Here is an 18,217-nt window from a genome sequence, read left to right on the forward strand (position 1 = left end):
GTGCTGCACGTTTGCATTTCAAAGTAAAGTTCACCGCTACCAATTTTCAGGATTTCTCACAGTTTTCACACATAATTATTAACACTTTTACCCTTTACAATATAATTGATAGAACGCACCATTGGGAATGCCTGGTAATAGTTAGTCTTAGGCGTCTCCAGAAGGCTTCACAATAATCATGAAAGCACACAGAAATGAGCTGCTGTCTTACTCGCACTTTTGAATAGAAATTTTACCCGTCACCGGAATCCACAAGATCCTTTGAGGGGAAATTGTTGATATGCATACAGCAAAAAGGATGAATAAAAGAAGCAAATTCAAGAGTCTTCGGTCCTGTCATTTGTTTTTTACGTAAATGCTTTTCCTAATTGGGGAACCATTTGTGTTGCTCGCCCTTTAGGCACAGACTAGGCTTATCCTGTCGAAATATCCACTTCCGTGGAGAGAGCACGGTGCACCTTTGTCGGCTATCAGACGAGAGCGACGGCCTTACGAGGTTAATGAGGGCCCCGGTTTGCCGGTCACGCTCTCGCGCTTTTGACGAACGTTCATCTTTATGTGGCTTTAAAAGCTCAGCATTCCTATGCATTCGAATTGCGGCCTGGTTTACGGCGGGAAATGGCAATTTGTTCATTTTCTAGTCAAAATAACCGGCGATCTGTGAAAGATAAAACGTGCCAAAGAAGGCATTCCTGGATGTGGTATTTCCTGGCTTGCCGCAGACGATCGGCGAGTAAACATTATTTATTCATTGTTGAAAGTAGATACTTAAGACAGGTCCTCAGTGGACCTAAGAAGGGTCCACTTTGCTGAAGATGACACGTTTGCACGGAGGCTGAAGTGACTACTTCAGCGCATCAAACAAGCCCATTTAGCTCTTTTCTCATTTTCTAAACTTTTCGCAATGGCTACTGGGGGCACAAGCCTCACTGAGGCGGCCACACACGATTAATAACATCCCTCCCTTCCCAAGTCACTTCGACTCCGCCCATGCTTTCGTCATGCTGTTTCCCATCTCTGATCTTGCTCTTTTTCAGCTGCCCTAGGCCCGAGGAGCACACAATAATAGCAGATCCCACCTGGTCGTGACATCCATGATCCTGTTCGAATTACCACGCTTCCCTACCGCGCTGAAAGGGACTAAAACGCCCCTCGCCAGGTTGTGTTACATACCATTTGTGACTGGATCCGGCAAATGGATTCTAAAGAACACCCTATCGGAGGGGCCCGATTTGTGCGAACATTACAGAGGGAGCATGTTGTTTATTTGCCACTGCCATTTCAATGTGTTGAAATGAGGTATAACAAAGACTGCTCTGAAACGGCCACGTAAACGAAATCTGAGTTTTATGGCAAATAAACAAGTTTTCAGGCGCTCCGAATTGTGTATATTTACATTACATAGTCGCCTGGGTTGGATTCCAGGCGTCTGTCTCTAGAAATAAACTCCAGATTTAACCGATGTGAGTAGTTAAATCCCGCCAAAGGGACAGACCTTTTCCCATTCTGTGGTCAGTGCACCAGCATGGAACGCTAGGTCATCTCATAGTCTTGTGAATTCAGCTGTATCTTTATAGTCTTTTGTAATGCTTATTCGACCATCAAAATCAAGAGAGTGCATAATAAAATTGACATGTTTATTATTTTTCCCCTATATTAGTTCCATATATAACTGAATTAAAAGTTGAGTGGCTTCAAAGGTCACCTTGATTTCAAAGGAAATCAGTGGTGGTGGGATTGCTAACTCCACCAAGTGTATGGTTTTCTGGCTCCTGTCTTCACAGAAGATCAATCTTCAGCCAATATATAGCTTCCAGGCGATTCGTCCCAATTACCAGACTAATGGATCCGGGCGAGGTATCCTCCACCGCTGAAGAAATAAGTTAATTTCCCCTTCAAGCTGAATGTATTTCCACCTTTGGAATGAGTTGCCAGCGGGAACTTGGGAGAAGAGAGGGGGTGGGGGGGGGGAGAGGGGGAAGGGTGAGAATTTTTTAGCTTCCCATGATGCAAACAAAATCCTTTGGAAACTAAACGGACAGGAATGAATATGTAGGCCTACTAATATGTCATGTGATTTGAGATTTATTAAAATGTTCAACGCACGGGGTGGGAAACAATATGTTAGGTCATATTTTGCACCATGTTTTAACTGCGATGATTTGCAACATTGTGACGATTTTGTTCCTACTACAGATAGTTACATAACTGAAACTTAGGAATCTTTTCTCAAATAAAGCATTTTTTCACTTCTCTTCGGTTTTTGCAGGTTTGTTTGCTCTTCGCCGGTTTATGCTGTGCTGGTGTTCTTTAGTCAATCTTGTCATTCTTGTCTGAATGGCGAAGAACCCTGCACTTGAACACAACTATTCCTTGACTGGGTTCACAGAAATATTGACTGCGACACACTGGTTCCTACTTTGAACTCACTGAGGCCGCCTCGGACGAAGCATTCCGGAACTGAGGACTCGCTCTGTAAACGCTTGGGCACACGGCGCGGGATGAACACGACACGAGACCGCTGTTTACCGCCCATTAGTTGTGCACACACTGTGTTGGTTGTGTTACGCCAATTATTACTGGACGGTGACGGTGTGCAAACATGGCGCAATGTGGCTGTACTTTTTTTTCTTTCTCCGTATTTGCTCACTTTCCATGACCTCCAATATCTGGGGGCAAGTGAGAGTTCCTATTTAGCAAAACCGCTCATTAAGCTCAAGGGTGCATTGATTGGTAACTGAATATGTAGTTGGCAAGCCGGTGCAAACTTAATTTGGTACGCGGTAAGTGAGTTTGTTTGTTTGGAGTTATGTCACGCCATCCAGGAAATGATTGCTTCGCAATCTGCGGAAAATCTCATTGCCCTGAACAACAGCATGGTTTTTCGTTACTACACTACTTCTGTGTTTTAATACCAAACATAGACCAGCACAAGTGGGAACATTAACAGACTAGCTACATGGCCATAATAGTGTTTTGACGTATGGCAGAAGTCTTCACAAACTATACCTAAGCCTATGGCGTGCCAAGTTAACATTTATTCTCTAATCGTAATAGAGATATATCTATTATGAATAGAAATATCCCTATACGCGGATTAAATGTTAACTTTGCACGCCATATTGGCGTCTTTACGTGAACCTATTCCCCTGACGTTTCTGTGTCCCGTTTGTTAGTTTGTCAGGTAGTTTGTTTTAGATGGAGCGTGTCGTGGAGGGGTGGGTTTCTAAACCTTCCACTCTCCACCTTTTGAGGAAAAAGGTGTACTTGTACTTCATTGCACAACAGGCAAAAGGAATTTGACGCCTCCAAATGCTAACTGTTTTACGCCAGAATTATAGGAAGTGAGTATTTAGAGAAGATGTGCTTGGCGCTTTTTCTTTTCTTTCTTTCTTGTCCTTTTTTTTTTAACTGTAGACCCCTAATGTAAACAATTCCATGTAAATCGAATTATTTTCCTGCGAATGAATGCCTACCTTTGCCCTCATTATCATCCTCTTTGCCTCTGAATACTACAGGGAAGTACTAGTCTTGAGATCTGTAACACTAGAGGGCGGTAATCATGCAAACTGGAGCTGTTTACGTCTTCTGTCTGCGAGTTGCACCTCTTGAGGGCAGCAACATTTTTTTTTGCTTCCGCGCAGTATCACATCTGTAAGCAGATTGTCAGCGATCAGGAGCATCATGATAACATCAGAAAAAAGTCTTCTCTTTTCACTTATATTTCCCTGACGGTGCAAAATCGATAACGTGACAAGAGGTGCCGCAAGTTCGGAACGATATCCAAACACGGCGTAGCGTTGTTCGTATGGATACTTGCAAGTACTCTGTTCGCCCAAGCGAAGGTTTGCAGAATGTCTACGAATCCTCGTCGGGTACATTGGCTTGTGACCGGGGGGGGAGTGCTTCCTGTTACAGGCATTTCCTTTCTTCCCAAAGCGTAAATGTAGCTTGACCCCTCAGAAAGGCCACAAAGAATACATAACGAAAGTCTTAATTTGAGATCCCCCAATTTAATTTTTGGCCACAAAGTTTGGTTTTGGATCTGTCGCATCATGACCATGACTTTAAGTTTGGTATTGCCATTACAACTTGCAGAGGGCAACTGTTAGATCGAAATCCACCGATCAATAAATCAGTGAATCTGCCCGTCTCTCTACCGCACAGTTCAAAGAGAAAGCCATATCAACTCAATGGAATCGCTCATCCGTTTCAAAGAGCTCGACATTTCGCTGAAGCAGAACAAGCACAAGACCAATGTTATCAAAATAATTTACAGTTTATTACAACTTCAGCGAGATTGAGGTTTCACTGGAAATTTGTATTTCTCAGCATGCTAGTTTTATGTCAAACTTAATTATAACTTTATCACCGTATAGCTTACGGATGGTTTATGACAGTAGCATGGATTTATATATCAAAGCAAAGAAAACCAAAAAGCTAATAACTTCTAAACAGTTTTAAGTACTTTTGGAAAAACTAAATATTAAAGTGGTTTATAGGACAAATGTCAAGAGTGAAAAACGAATATTACCTTTCCACTCCAGTTCTGTAATTCCATAACAATCCAAGGTGCACGGAGAAAGATAAACCTTGGCGCGATAGTATAATTATTACAGGTTTTTAAAATTGTTTTTCAAAAGAAACACTGTCAACAAAGCTGAAAACTTCACAGGTTAAATGGGTTATAGTAGTGTTTCAGTGGCTCATGCTCCTGTCAGCGCGGAAGCAACAATTGACGGCTTAAACAAAAGTGGCATTATGTCAGAGTTTTATATCGTCCAAGGGATTTTGGGTAGGCCTACTTGTGTCGTGTGCGGCAAAACTTCAGACGGGTGGCATATATCTTCCGTGATGTGAACAACAGCTTAGACAAACGTGATAAAATTGCATACAAAATAATACTTTCATGATGAATACCATCACTGGAAAACAATGATTGAAACACCAATACGAGAAGAATATGAAATCGATTCCAAATCATTAATATAATACCACTTGGAGTTGATATTTTCCCACAGATTTTTGTTGAGAACCATTTTCTTTCACATGAAAACAATGTTACACGACAGCTTTATGTTTATCAACCTCATAATGACCTTGACAACTTGGAAGGAGCTAGAATATCCGTATGAGTACACCTCGAACTTCGTGGATTATAGAAATAATTATAACTTATAAAAAAATCATACTTGCTTATTGCCTTTTACTTCAGTTATAACAACTGTAATTAGTCTATAATTGTACCAACATATCTTGTTTACTTCAACTGCTACAGAATAGCCGGGCAGTTGGCCAGCATGTTGCCCTTAATTAGGCACAACCGATTCTTTACTTCTTTAAAATTTCAATAAATATTCTTCAAAATTTCAGGTTTACAGCAAAATATATACAAATATACTTTGGCACGATCATTCATGTATTACGTTATATAAAATTATAATACAAGACTACAGTAATGTACACGTTTTGGATTCCCTGTGATTTGAAATCCTGTTGCGCATGCGCCTGGGGCTAGACGTTGCGCCTGAGCTGCGTGACGACCTTGCGCCCTCGCCGTCCACTGGTCTTTTCGTCTGGGCCTGCGACAGCTCCTTGTACACTGGACACTTGGGCCTGTCATCACTTGTTGGTTCACTGGAACTGGAGGCTAGTGGATAAGCACAACAGGGCTTCAGGGTTAACTGCTTAACCAAGGAGATCGCGTATCTTTAGACCCTGGACCGTCCCTTGCCTAATTTTTTTAAAAGAAATTTGCCTGCATGTATTTGCATTCCTCATGAGCACACCGGTCAACTGAACACTGAGTTTCGCTGTGATAGTCTTTTACAGTGCACAGCCTCACAGATGGCTGGCCTCAGAGTGTGGAAGTTTTCGCAGGAACAGCATTGTTTGATTTTCATAAAATTTGAGTCGAAATGACAATAAGATATTATTACAAAAACTCATGAAGCCTCGGCACAAAAACTACACTGTAGCTGTTCCTGGCTCTTTTAGCAGAGGCGCATCCGGGGAGTTTTTCGTGGGGGGGAGGGTGCCAAACCCGCAAATTTTTTTAAAGTCTAATTTTTGCGAACAGACTGACACACGTAATGCATTACATAGACTATTACATGATATCATCTTTTACAATTAATTGCTAGAATAAGTTATTTATTCTTTGGCGTCAGAACAGGGGGTTTTGACCACCTGGATCTCCACCTTTTTATGGAGTTGATGCAAATTTATGGATTAATCCAAGTCTGTTGTTTTGTGCATGCAGTAACACATCGAACACACACTGGTTTCCTGTAGGATTGTTTACACTTGCAGCGGAAAAACGCGTGCAATTAGGCGATCAACTGCAGTATTTAAAAAACGCGAACAATATTCAATACCGGTGTTGCGGTCTCCCCGTCTCAGCCGTCCCCCTTACCAAATATGGTAAAAATACATCATGTCATCTCTGCGCACAACAATGGGAAAGTAGTCCGTTTAAATGTCCGGCTACGTCGAGGGGACCGCTGAGACCGCCACACCGGGCTGAGACTGCGCGCGGTATATCACTCCTCGTTAAGGCCTTCTGTTGCCACTTGTCAGCCCAAATGGGTCAGAATTTAATCTACTCATGGAAAGAAAACCAATGTATAGACAGGGGACCTGCTCAATCCCATACCTGAGGTACCAGAAGAACTCTTGGCGGTCGATGAGCGTTGACCTGTTCTGTACGGAGTGCGGTTCTTATCGTTATCAGGATAGTACATGGGGACGACTTTCGTGTCATCGCTTACTTTCGGCCCAAATCGGTCAACTGACAGGCAGTAAAAACAAGAATATTAATTTCCAACAGAGAATGTTGGATGTTCATACGTGGAAGACAGTGACGGTGGGGTAAACACAGACGAGGGTTGTTTGGGGTGGAGTCTGTAAATCTGAGCTTTTTTTAGGCCAAAACTTTATACCGGCCTGCGTAAGTTGAAAAAATTATCATAATGTACTATCAGCAAGCTTCCGACGGTGCGGCATTTTGCTGTGGAAGCCTCCTTGTCTAATAGAAATATCAATTATGCAATTCAATGTATACCGTTACCGTCACGTTTTTGATCTCTGATACTTCTGGTTATAAACAAACTATTTTAAAATTCAGCATCAAGTGACCACTTCCTAATGTTTACAGAAATCAGATCACATTATTTACCACCATGAATTTTGCAAAATAAGTATCGGTTTGAAGAACGCGTTCAAATACTCTTAACAATAAAAACGTTTGTTGCAGGAAAACAAGATTGTGATTGGCTGTACTTTCGGTCTAATTTCCCTTTATGCGCGATAATTGTTGCATGCATCACAACAAAAGTTGGGCATTCAAAAAATCTCGATTTGAACCAAAACATAGTAGGTCTGCGCATACCTCCGACATAGCGACCAACAAGTAAGGACGGCGTGTCTGGTGGCGTTTTCGTCTTATCCGTCTTCTCTGGGGTCGATCCTCTGCTGGAGTCAGCCTCGTTCCCTCGGTAGGTGCCCAAGATCTCCTCCATGGTGGCGCTGTCGTTGCCCTCCAAGAAGTAGGTATTCATGAGCCCCTTGCCTTTGATCACGATCTCTCCCCGATTCTCAAAGCGGAAGGCCTTGTCGCTCAGACAACTGTTGGGGGACAATCAGTGATATGTGTGGGTTCGGTTGGAGCCGAGTTTTGTTTCTTCCCATCGCTCTTAGGCTCTGGGATTGGCCAATTTTTTCAGGCTGCATATTAATTTCTTGGAACTTTCAATTTGCTCGAACAATAATATTAGTCAAAGTTTTAATGTGCGCCCCGACGGCTGTCAACATCAATGTGTGCGCAATGGTTGGGATTAAGTAACCTCACAAGGCTTTGCCACTCCTGTATGGACGTAATTCTGTAAATGTCCTTACGAGCGCATCGTATAAGGGATGTGGGGACGTGCAAAGAGCTAGTTTGCTTGCAATGTGAAACATTGAAGATACAGTGACGCAACTAGAGTTTAAAACGGAAGTGCAATTGTTTTGCAATGGCCATTTGCGTACCATGGGGCATTACTCCCTTTAACACATTTCTGGACGCGTGCTTGCCTCCCAATTTCTTCCCTAAATAACTAACAGTTCCATCGTTTACTTCAAGGGCTCGTGAGCGCTTTTGTGGTTTTGTTGTAAGACTAATAGCTGAGACTATTGACGGTTGGATCGCACATTAAATTGTAATGCTGAAACGTTACCATTACGCTTTCAAAGCTAGCGCGTGGTGGCGCTGACTTTTGAATTCCCTTATTTTCAGTTTTCTTTTCAGCAACCGAATTGAGCTTCTGGCGTCACATAACCTCGTTGAAGTTTTTCTTTTCGGCATGACAGATTCCCATTTTGTCACTTATATTTTTCACTGAACACCACCGAGGCTCATTTTTAAATTGTCACACCGGCAACCATGCAAAAAAGTGAGCCTCAATTTTGGATTTGTCTAATAAATGTGCCAGTTACTCCAACCACCGTCGTTTGTGTGTAATGCTTCATTATTAAGAATGTACCTATAAGCGCTCGAGCTGATGTGAATTTTGTTAGGAACTCCGTGGCTCTCCATCCTAGACGCCGTGTTGACGGTGTCCCCGAAAAGACAGTAGCGAGGCATCTTTTCGCCTACAACCCCCGCCACCGCCGGTCCCGAGTGGATACCAATTCTTATCTGGAAACAGATATCGAAAGTGGACTCAGAAACACAGCAGCAGAAGCCTTGTCAGATTGCATGACTTGAGGCTTTGCAGATCTACTAAGCCAGGTCTCTTGAAACACATATCAAATTACCAAAGAAATGAGTCAGCGAAAAGGTGAGATCTGGACGGATTACAAAAGAGTGCTGTCATTGCCTGCCCGTTTTGGAACAAAAACCTGATACCTTGGTAACCTTTGGTATTAAATACTGACCCCAATCGGTTCCCGCGAGACAGGTGATATGACTTCGCTTGATAACACCATCATCCCTAGGGCCATATTGGCCACGCGTTCTGCGTGGGTTGTGATAGGTATGGGCAGTCCCCCGACGACCATGTACGCGTCGCCTATGGTTTCGACCTGCAAAATAAAGACGGTATTCATCCTGGTTTAAAATTGTAAGCTGCTTCACTGCATACGTACTGAAATGAACTGAGCAATAATAATGCTCATTATGAATGGTAACTCGCACAGACAAGTGAAGAAATGACCTGAAAAGCACCTTAACTTTGTTATCGTCTGTGAGCAAAGAGGGAGAGATAGAGCGCAGAAAAACTACAAGAATGTTTGTCAAAAACAAGTGGTATGCAGGGTTACAGGCTTATGGTCGGTCACCGCATAGGACGTCAATGGAGGAAAAGTCATTGGTAAAGAAAAATATTCAGCGCCTCCAAGCACTTGAAAAAGGTCTATTTCGAATAGCCATAGCACGATCCCTCTCCCGGTTTTTCCAAAGTATCACTGGAAGAATGTGGTTTTTTTGCAATAGAAAACAAACCAACGTATAATTTCTTTCACTTGCCATACTTGTATTTAATTTGGTATTCATATCTATATATGAAAATGTATTTAACTATAAATCGGAATATTAACAGTGTATGAACGCGGGAGCATTAAACAACTGACACCAGTCCATGAAAATTACGTTTTCATGTATGATCTTTTTACATGAATGGCTGTACTGCCAAAATATTCAGAGCAAATATGTAAGATATATAGATATATAAGATAATGTTGACTACGAGCTCTGATAATGATATTTGCACTCAGAGCTTGCCTAATAACTCTGTTTATATAGAGACGCCCTTAGTAGTAAAAAATTCAAAGGGTATAAGTTATTGGACAATATAAAGAGCCACTGCTGTTCGGGTGAGCTCTCCTTAAGAGAGAATGCAGTTTTTGTGCGGATTCAATTATAATCTAGTCCTGCACACTCTATGACGTAGCCAAAGCACTCAGGATGTCGTGAGCTGATTAGGGCATTCCCACAGCGCCCTCTATATTTCTTGCAGTCTCCTCCACGCCAACCTTTGTGCAGGATAGTTAACACTGATTGAGAGGATACTTTACCTTGTAGACGTCGTGAACAGTCGTTAGTTTGTCGAACCGTATATACAATGAATTCAGCATGTTGACGATGTCGATGGGCCTACACTTTGAACAAATGTTCGTGAAGGAGACTATGTCGCTGAATAAGATGGTCACAAGTTCATATTCTCCTGAAAATTGTTACAATGATAGAGAAACTTACGGATCTGTCACAAAAACCTCTGTCCCATGTTTCGGTAAATTCTTTGGCAGAAATGTAAAAATATTTCCCTCGTATGTAGCAAATTTGATTATATAAATAGATTCAAGCCCTGGTAATATAATTTGACAGAAACTTGACATGATGTTACATTTTAAAACCTATAGGACGTATGTCTGGGAAGAATTTATCCAAACACATAGGAAAACAGGTATTTTGAATAGCATTGATAGAGGCTGATTAAGGTGTTCTGTTTGCCTTTGGCAGCAGTGTCAGGCAAGCCATATACTCGGCCCAAGTTACATGCAACAATTTCCATGTGCTGTTTGGTGCTGGAGCCTGGCGTTTGATATTGATACTGAGCTGGAAAAGCCACTAATAGGTTAGTTTGAAGCTTCCCCGTTATCGTAAATTGAGATGCACGCTGACATTTTCTGGGAGTGCCGGAATACTGGCTTTCGAGTTTCATGACAACTTTCGTAAGCCCTCAATTTTTTTGTAGACGTCCCGAATCCTCTATAGGCCCTAGGCCCTACCCTTTTGCAGTATGGCTAAATTTTGACCAAACATAGAAGATTTAACCCAAACCAAATAGCGCCCTCCATACCAAGTGGCCTCTATCGAGAGTTCAGTGGGTAGAGTTCATAAAGGTTCTACAATGAACAACTTTACTCGATTGTGAAAAAAATGGACCGGTAAAAAGAATTTAGTCAGGCACGATGCCTGAATTCGGCTGATATGTGACTTGGTCGAATTGGCAACTCACCGGCCTCTACCTTCTTGCCCTCCCGGAGCTGGTCGGCCACCTGCCGCGGCAGCATGGAGTGGAGCAGCATGTCCGTCTTCTGCTTCTCCGTCTCCAGGGCCTGCAGGGCCGTCCGAAGCTCCTCTTTCTTTTGCTCCAGCTGCTTGCCCAGCTCGATCTCGGCCAGCCGCTGGTGGTTAAAGAGGATGAGATCGCGGGTGACGTCGTGGAAGGGGATGTCGGACAGGTGGAGGTTGCGGGCCTCCAACTCCTTTAAGCTGGCCACGCGGGGCGAGCAGATGTAGACCATGGCGTCTAGGGACTCCATCCACACCATCTGACCTGCGCACCGGGTAGGAACAGATCAGGGTATATACAATATCTGTGACCGAATTATTTGTTTAAGTTGGCATTAGGGAAATGAACCCTTTGCTATGATGTATTCCTTACTGTGGCACACTGCTTCAAATTGTCAAAACATGGGTAAAAGTTTGAGGGTTCGTATTAAAGTCAAACGAGGAGCTCTGGACTTGCAATTCATGCCATGTCCTTTGGGTCGCATTTGCATGTACATGTGTTGGTATACTTTTAAATTAAGGGTATAAAACACGCTTGGCTATGGTAATTCGTCACCGTTTTCACAATGAGAAACAACAGAAGCAACAAAGGTTTCTCCTTTTTCAAAACTGCAAAAACTATACTACTTTTCAACAACTTAATTCAGTAAAGAAGCCTTCAAATGACTCTTTGAGAGGTAAATTTGTACATGTACCTCTTAATTTGAATGAATACAGGGGTTTACAAGCTGGAATTAATAAGTAAGATGCGCGTCCTTTCATAAACACGGAAATCCACATTACTCCTCCAAACCATTCAGAGTGTCTTCCACGGGAAGGAGCGCTCATGTTTACGCGCGCGCAGTTGGGTTATTCTATAAATTAGGCGTCCAATTCTTTTCGTGTTCCAGTCACATCTCACATTATGATTTTGTTTGTCAGTTCAGAACACATTCTGTAATTTCCAAGAGTGACGAAATAAGGCGAAATTACCTGCCAAACAAATAGAAATAGTTTGAAATCAATTTCATTGAAATTTCCATATCGAATTACACAGGTCAGGCGTAACAGGACACAAAATGCCACACTATTAGATCCTCAATTTACAAAATGACAGCTGAGAATTCAGCTTTCCAGGCAATACGTTTTATACGTGTTCCCGGGACAGGAGTGTTCGCATCTCTTCGTGAAAACGCAAATTGGGATGTTTGTCCCTGGCATCATCAGTGTAATTGAGAATTTGTGATGTTTTGCTGACGAAAGCATGTCAAAAAGCAAATTAAGAAATAAGGAGAAATCGAAAAAAATGTCATATTTGACGCGCCCGTCCCTTCGTGAAAACGGCGACGAACTGGAGCATACACTCACTCTAAGGCGTGAAACTTTCGAAAGTCGTGACTAACTGCACTTACATGTCATACTATGTTCCTGTTTTTAGAACATAATTGAAGCAGAAAAGGAAGGAGTTCCAAATAATGGGTTCTAAATCGCACCGCCCAAGTGAAACAATAACGCCCGATCGACTGACAAAGAACACCTGCTTTGTGGCTTTGTACAGTGCATTGTGGGGGTGTGATGCTACAGAATATTCTATGAACACCGGGAGTGATATGTCATCACAAGGATGCCAGGGTCTGCTTGCTAACTGCTTTCAACATTGTCGGATAAAAATCAATAGAAAATCCACATTAAAGCTCCCTATCTAGATATAAAGGCATCTGCGTCTCACAATATAGGGCCTGAAGATGCTTATTAACTTAAGGCGATGCTTTATATTTGGCCATTTGATGACACAGTCAATGCTGATAGCATTGGGCGTTTATTTTACACTGCTGCTTTGTAGTGTAATGACCATCCATGCGCGTGGTGGGTGTGTTTTATAGTTCAGGCAAATTACACACTTTAAGAGCTGGCACGAAGTACAAATGCTTTCAACAAAGCACCCATACATGCATGAGTTTAATATTGAAAATCGAGTTGCCGCTTCTTTATAACTTAAAAACACACAGAAGAACCAGCCCGAGGATTTCGATTAAAAAAGGTTAAAGAGCCGAAGCACTGATTGAGAGTGAAGAAGATTGTAATGTATTGCAGGAAACGGCAATTTTAAACACAGCATTGCCTCAATTTGGTATGTCAAACTTGGTATATTCCTAACCTCGTAGTTGTAACATGGGCTGGTCTCTACCCCACTCGGGCGTCATGGAATCCCGCCTCGTCTGCAGCACAAACTGCATGTTCTCGAACTTTTGTATGCTCCGGATGCTCCAATCTATCTGGGGGTGGATCAGATCGAAGAACACGCAGACCGGGTTGCCCTCCAGGCTACGAAGCCGGGGCATGATCCGCTGGATGTGCACGCCGGCCTGCATGATCATGAGCTCCCCGTCGAAGACCAGGTGGTAGGGGAAATACTCGCAAAAGACCTGCTGCGTCATCCAGAGCTTCTCCGGGTAGGTGGGGTTGAAGCTGCCGTACAGGTTGCCCAGGGAGATGAGGGACTGGATCTTCTTAGGGGAGTAGTGGTTCAGGGGCTTGGTGCCCGCCTCCTTGTGCTCTTCAATGTTGCGGAACACTGCTTGAACATCCTGCGGATGCAAACAACAATGTTCAAGACTTACAGCGGTATTCTAATGCATTCAGCGGTCGCGTGGACGGGGCAAATCATAAGAAAGATCATTAGTATACGACAAGGAAGTAAGTATAAAAGATGCAACATGACTGAGTGTAAAATGAAAAGATTTACCGTTTCATCCTTCAGACGAGGAAGCATGGAAGGAAGAAGGGAACAGGAGATGTAAAAACAAGCCTGATTTTCAAATTCTTTATTTAAACATGGAAATAAACTGTGTGGTACCGTTTGTTCTTGAAGGGAAGAAGAAGGTCGACTGCATTAGGAAGCAGAAGGTCTCATGTTTTGTTTCTCAACTTGAGTATCTTTGCACAGCCACTTGTTCTCGTGTATATTTGTCAAAGTGCAAAGTGAATTTGTACTAAAAAGAACCAATCCACCTAATTAACATGGTGCAGGAGCCCAGATGGCGCGTTCATCCAGTGTTAATGGTGTTAGTAGAAAATGGGGGGCAAACGGGATATTTGTCTACGGGCTTCCAGGGTTCCGGCTTCGTCTATTGTCAGCACGCTCCCCTGTATATGCAGACGGTGAGGATCCAGACCTAGCTACATGTAGTCGGAAGATTCAGACAAGGCCTATAGGCCTACTAATGGAATGGAAGCCTCAAAATTAGGCAAAAAATTATGAGCATCGGCTTAAGTGGTCTGGAAAAGAAAGCACCTTCCCAAATCGCGAGGAGACGGCGAGAAGGAGCGAACACTCACCCACGGATAAGGCTGCCACTCCTCAAACTCATCACCCACGGGAGAGCAAGCCTGTTCGCTCACCCACTGTTCTACCGTGGTTGGAGGAAGGGGTTAGGAGCAGGTGACGTAGGCAGCGGGTCAAGAGGGGAGAAAGAGGAAGGCTAACAGTTAAGGGGAAGGTAACAGGCTACAAGCAAAAGAAACCACACGCCGAAGAAAAGGAAAGCACTCAAGTCATAAATCAAGCTCTAATCACGCTAGTGCATCTGGAAACTGTTAAAAAGTTGAAATTAGTACAGGAACGAGAACATGGGGAGGCAAAGGAAGTATTTCTAAAGCCCACACGCGGAGCTGTAATGGTTGGTTAATTGACTGCAGTTAGCTACCAAACTAAAAATCGCTGGCCAGGAACTACGTCTGCTAAAACCGAGAGGAAGGCAAGGGACAGCAACGACCAATTCTTTACTGGAGACTCGATATTAGTTAATGGGGAATTTTTCTCACACAAAATACTTCCGTCAGATTTATCGACAAAGGAAGAATAGTTATTTTAATCAATTTCTGGCATTTGGAATTTGCTATTTTTGTCTAACTCTGGCATGGACACTACTACAGTAAAACAGGAAGATCTAGAACTGAAAGACATAGGGTAAACAAAACTTGTGAAAAGACGTGGATTGAGTGTCGAAAGACTAAGTGTGCTAGGACATACCTCCTTGTTGAGTTGCTGCTCGCTGTGCTTCCGTGACTGCGCCACAAACTTGGGCGGTCCCTCGTCGATTTTGCGGATACGTCTTTGGTAGATGGCGAAGGTCACGTGCTCCTTCTTGCCGTTGCGCTCCTCCTCGTGAGTCTCGTCTATCACCTCCATCTTGAGCTCGCTGTCAAAGAATTCCTTGGCGACTGCGCGGACAATGCCTGGCAACGTTTATGCACCAAAACTGACTGTTATTTCCTGACACGGCCTATTCTTCTATTTTTAACCTAGGCATTTAAACAAGGTTTAAAAAAGTGTTCCTAAGGCGTCTTCGTTATCGAATTACCTCTGAGATCTGGGTTGAGGGAAAAAATTGACATTGACACTCAGAAAATGAGCACGGGTCATGCAGACAAGATTTATCGGGTGTCTAAAATTACAGAATGTAACTCGTCGTCATTCTAGAAAAACAGGGAGACATTTTTGAGGAGCTAGATCTATCTTATCAGCTTGAAAACAGTCTTTTAAATATTTTAAGTATAAAAAGTGTCTGTTTCCGTGTTACCACGAAACAGTGATGATGAAATGGATATCTCAAGTGAAGAAACACCTTGTTCAAATTCTCATCAGATATTCGATGTAACTTAATTAAAAGAGGAAAATGCTGACCGTATGACAATGCTCCTAAATACTTTATATTATACAAACAAAAATGAAGTCATTTAAATGTGATAGTTAAAACAAGCCCTCATTCCGCAAACACTGAGACTAAATACTTGCGCAATAATGAATGAAAATAATACCACAAACATATCATGAAATCCTGCATTGATTGACTTGAATTGGCACAATTTGAGAAATGCCCTCGTACATGTTTGCATTTCTGTTGGCCGATTGACGTAGGCAATTTAAATCCTCGAGATTTCTCCTCAAAATATGCCGAATGCAAAAGCTGGATATGGCCGTATTTATTCTTTTCATTTTCTTTTCTCGTTTCCAGTAGAAATGTGAATGACCGCTTCTATGTAAAGCGAAAAAGATGGTGCAGGAATTATTAAAAGATGCGATGCTACTGTATTTTCCCATCGATTTCTCCTCCCTAATGTGTCTGCTTCAAATACCACACTTAAGGTAGGTCTGTTATGTGAATCACGGAACAGAAATCGATCTCATCAGAATGCCCGCAAGGTGTCGGATGTTGGATTCGAATCATTTTATTAAATCACGCGGTTTCATGTTTCGTCCCAAAAATATGGGGGAGAGAGGACATTGTTTCTTTTCACACAACGAAGAAGGGGTAAGGTTTCTTCCAAATTTCACCACGTCTCAATAAGTGTTAAAAGTGGTTAAATGTGTTGGGCAAGATTATTTAAAGGACATCTGCAGGATTGTTTTATGCTTCATTCATCGGTTAGTTTGGGCAAAATGTGACCAACCTTGGGAAGAAGTTTCCAAAGAACGAAGCGGTCGATACTGTTACTAACATATGACAAAAGACACTGAGCGTCTACCGTACATATGTTGCTCTTTTTATTGAGTCCAATTTATTTTAATGTAAAATAATTTATGTTAATAGTCTTTGTATTACTATTCAACATGTTGAGACAAACGTTTCTGCATCCTTGCCAGCAAACACTAAAACCTGATATTCATGCTAAATCCTAAAATATTTCGTTTTAGATTTTTTTTTTAATTCAAATTAACCAATTTGTGAAAAAAGGCAACAAACATTAACGACATGAGTCAAGATTATTTGTTGTTCGACGTTGCTTCGCCCTAACCCCTGAGTGGTAACGCATTGTGCGTAATTTTTCACAGAGCATTTCAAGTGCATTCCTTCTAAATCAATGCCAAATTGTGTCAATGTAAATAAAATAAGGTGTTGTCTCCCGGGCTTAAGCTTTTTACTTAATCTATGCAACCAGGTAAGCGATATCGACCAATTTAATTGGACTCAAGTCATATGCTGTTGAGTTTGCGTTCAAGGGCTGTTTGCTTCCTTAATAATGATCGCGTACCAATGTATTTGTTGAGATGACCTCTTTGTTACTTTATCATAATTTATACTTAATTTACAGTGTTTTGACAATATGAATTCATTTTAATATATTGCTAGCTTTCACAATTGCACATGTATTGTTTCAGTGTAAATTTGATAACCGATAGACAAAAAATGATATATATTTCACAGTGCATGCATTTTAAATTTTTAATTAAATTTTTATAAATTTGAATTTTTGGGGACAGCATGTCTCAAACGCAAACATATTTCTAAAAATCATCACTGGGTTAGGAAAGGGTAATCCGACAATATGTAAATTGCTTCGACTTTTGCCTGCGGCCGGTGAAACTTAGCCTCTTATCCAGCTGTTTATTAGATTAACGGGCCCTCACTTGCAATTTACATTGTAATTAGACGTAAAATGCCCAGATAGTCTCATAATCTACAAGGCTAACGGATATAATTTGTTATCTGGAAATTCAATTTCACCTTTCCATTACTCACAGAGTTTTCTAGAAGAAAAAATCATAAATAAATTAATAAACAAAATAAAAAAATAACAGTTCCCTCAGTTGCTAAAGCAAGAGGGCGTGTTCCCTTTTGAATTAGGTGCATGTTCCAGCGCCATTTGAACACCGTTTCACATAAGAAATCACTGCAAAGTTCTACAGAATGAGGATAACAGAACTGAACAATTTTCTATTGTTCTGTGTCACGGTTAAAAGCTCTTTCACTTTACATTAACAAACAGGATCCTTCAAAGTGGAAAATGTTACAGAAGTCAGAGTAGTAATGACTCGAGTCAATGACTCGGCTCGACTCGAGCCCCTCATCAAAAAACCCGAGACGAGCGAAATTTATTAAGACTGGAGTCTCCAAAATAAAAGAAGACGTTTTTGTGAAAAAAATATTTGCAATGACTTACAGTGCCAGTTTATGTCATGTGTTGTTATTATTATTGAAGGTAAAATGTGGTGTGCCACATTTAGCCCTCTGAAATAAGCATCGATTTGAACAAGTTTGGGAACTAGAAAAAAATTCCAAATAAGTGAACAACCAATGCAGTTATGTAACAATTTAGGATCGGAATTCAGTGATGTCATAAACTTGTAAAATAAACCGTTTGAACTTACATTGGGCAGGACAAAAATGAGTTGTGTTACGC

At 41.8% G+C, this 18,217-nt stretch overlaps 1 protein-coding gene across 9 annotated transcripts in view; it reads right to left on the bottom strand.

Moving 5' to 3' along the window:
- Positions 1 to 4,260: 4,260 nt before the first annotated feature.
- Positions 4,261 to 18,217, bottom strand: part of LOC110988774 (guanylate cyclase soluble subunit beta-2-like) — an 85,940-nt gene continuing 71,983 nt past the window's right edge. For 8 of the 9 annotated variants that reach the window (XM_087145665.1, XM_022252593.2, XM_087145663.1 and 5 more), the window contains 9 exons: positions 15,066 to 15,271; positions 13,191 to 13,620; positions 10,998 to 11,318; positions 10,054 to 10,202; positions 8,917 to 9,063; positions 8,523 to 8,677; positions 7,391 to 7,626; positions 6,656 to 6,790; positions 4,261 to 5,650 (listed from right to left, as the gene is read on the bottom strand). In XM_087145665.1, the coding sequence (XP_087001791.1) occupies positions 5,451 to 5,650; positions 6,656 to 6,790; positions 7,391 to 7,626; positions 8,523 to 8,677; positions 8,917 to 9,063; positions 10,054 to 10,202; positions 10,998 to 11,318; positions 13,191 to 13,620; positions 15,066 to 15,271 (1,979 nt within the window). In that variant the 3' untranslated portion in view covers positions 4,261 to 5,450. Of the gene's footprint in view, positions 5,651 to 6,655; positions 6,791 to 7,390; positions 7,627 to 8,522; positions 8,678 to 8,916; positions 9,064 to 10,053; positions 10,203 to 10,997; positions 11,319 to 13,190; positions 13,621 to 14,371; positions 14,438 to 15,065; positions 15,272 to 18,217 lie in introns of all 9 variants that reach the window. The other variant, XM_087145667.1, reaches the window with a different exon arrangement.

Source organism: Acanthaster planci, linkage group LG14 (genome assembly GCF_054643075.1).
Source record: "Acanthaster planci isolate LZ-2023a linkage group LG14, COTS_SCS, whole genome shotgun sequence".
Lineage (NCBI taxonomy): Eukaryota > Metazoa > Echinodermata > Asteroidea > Valvatida > Acanthasteridae > Acanthaster > Acanthaster planci.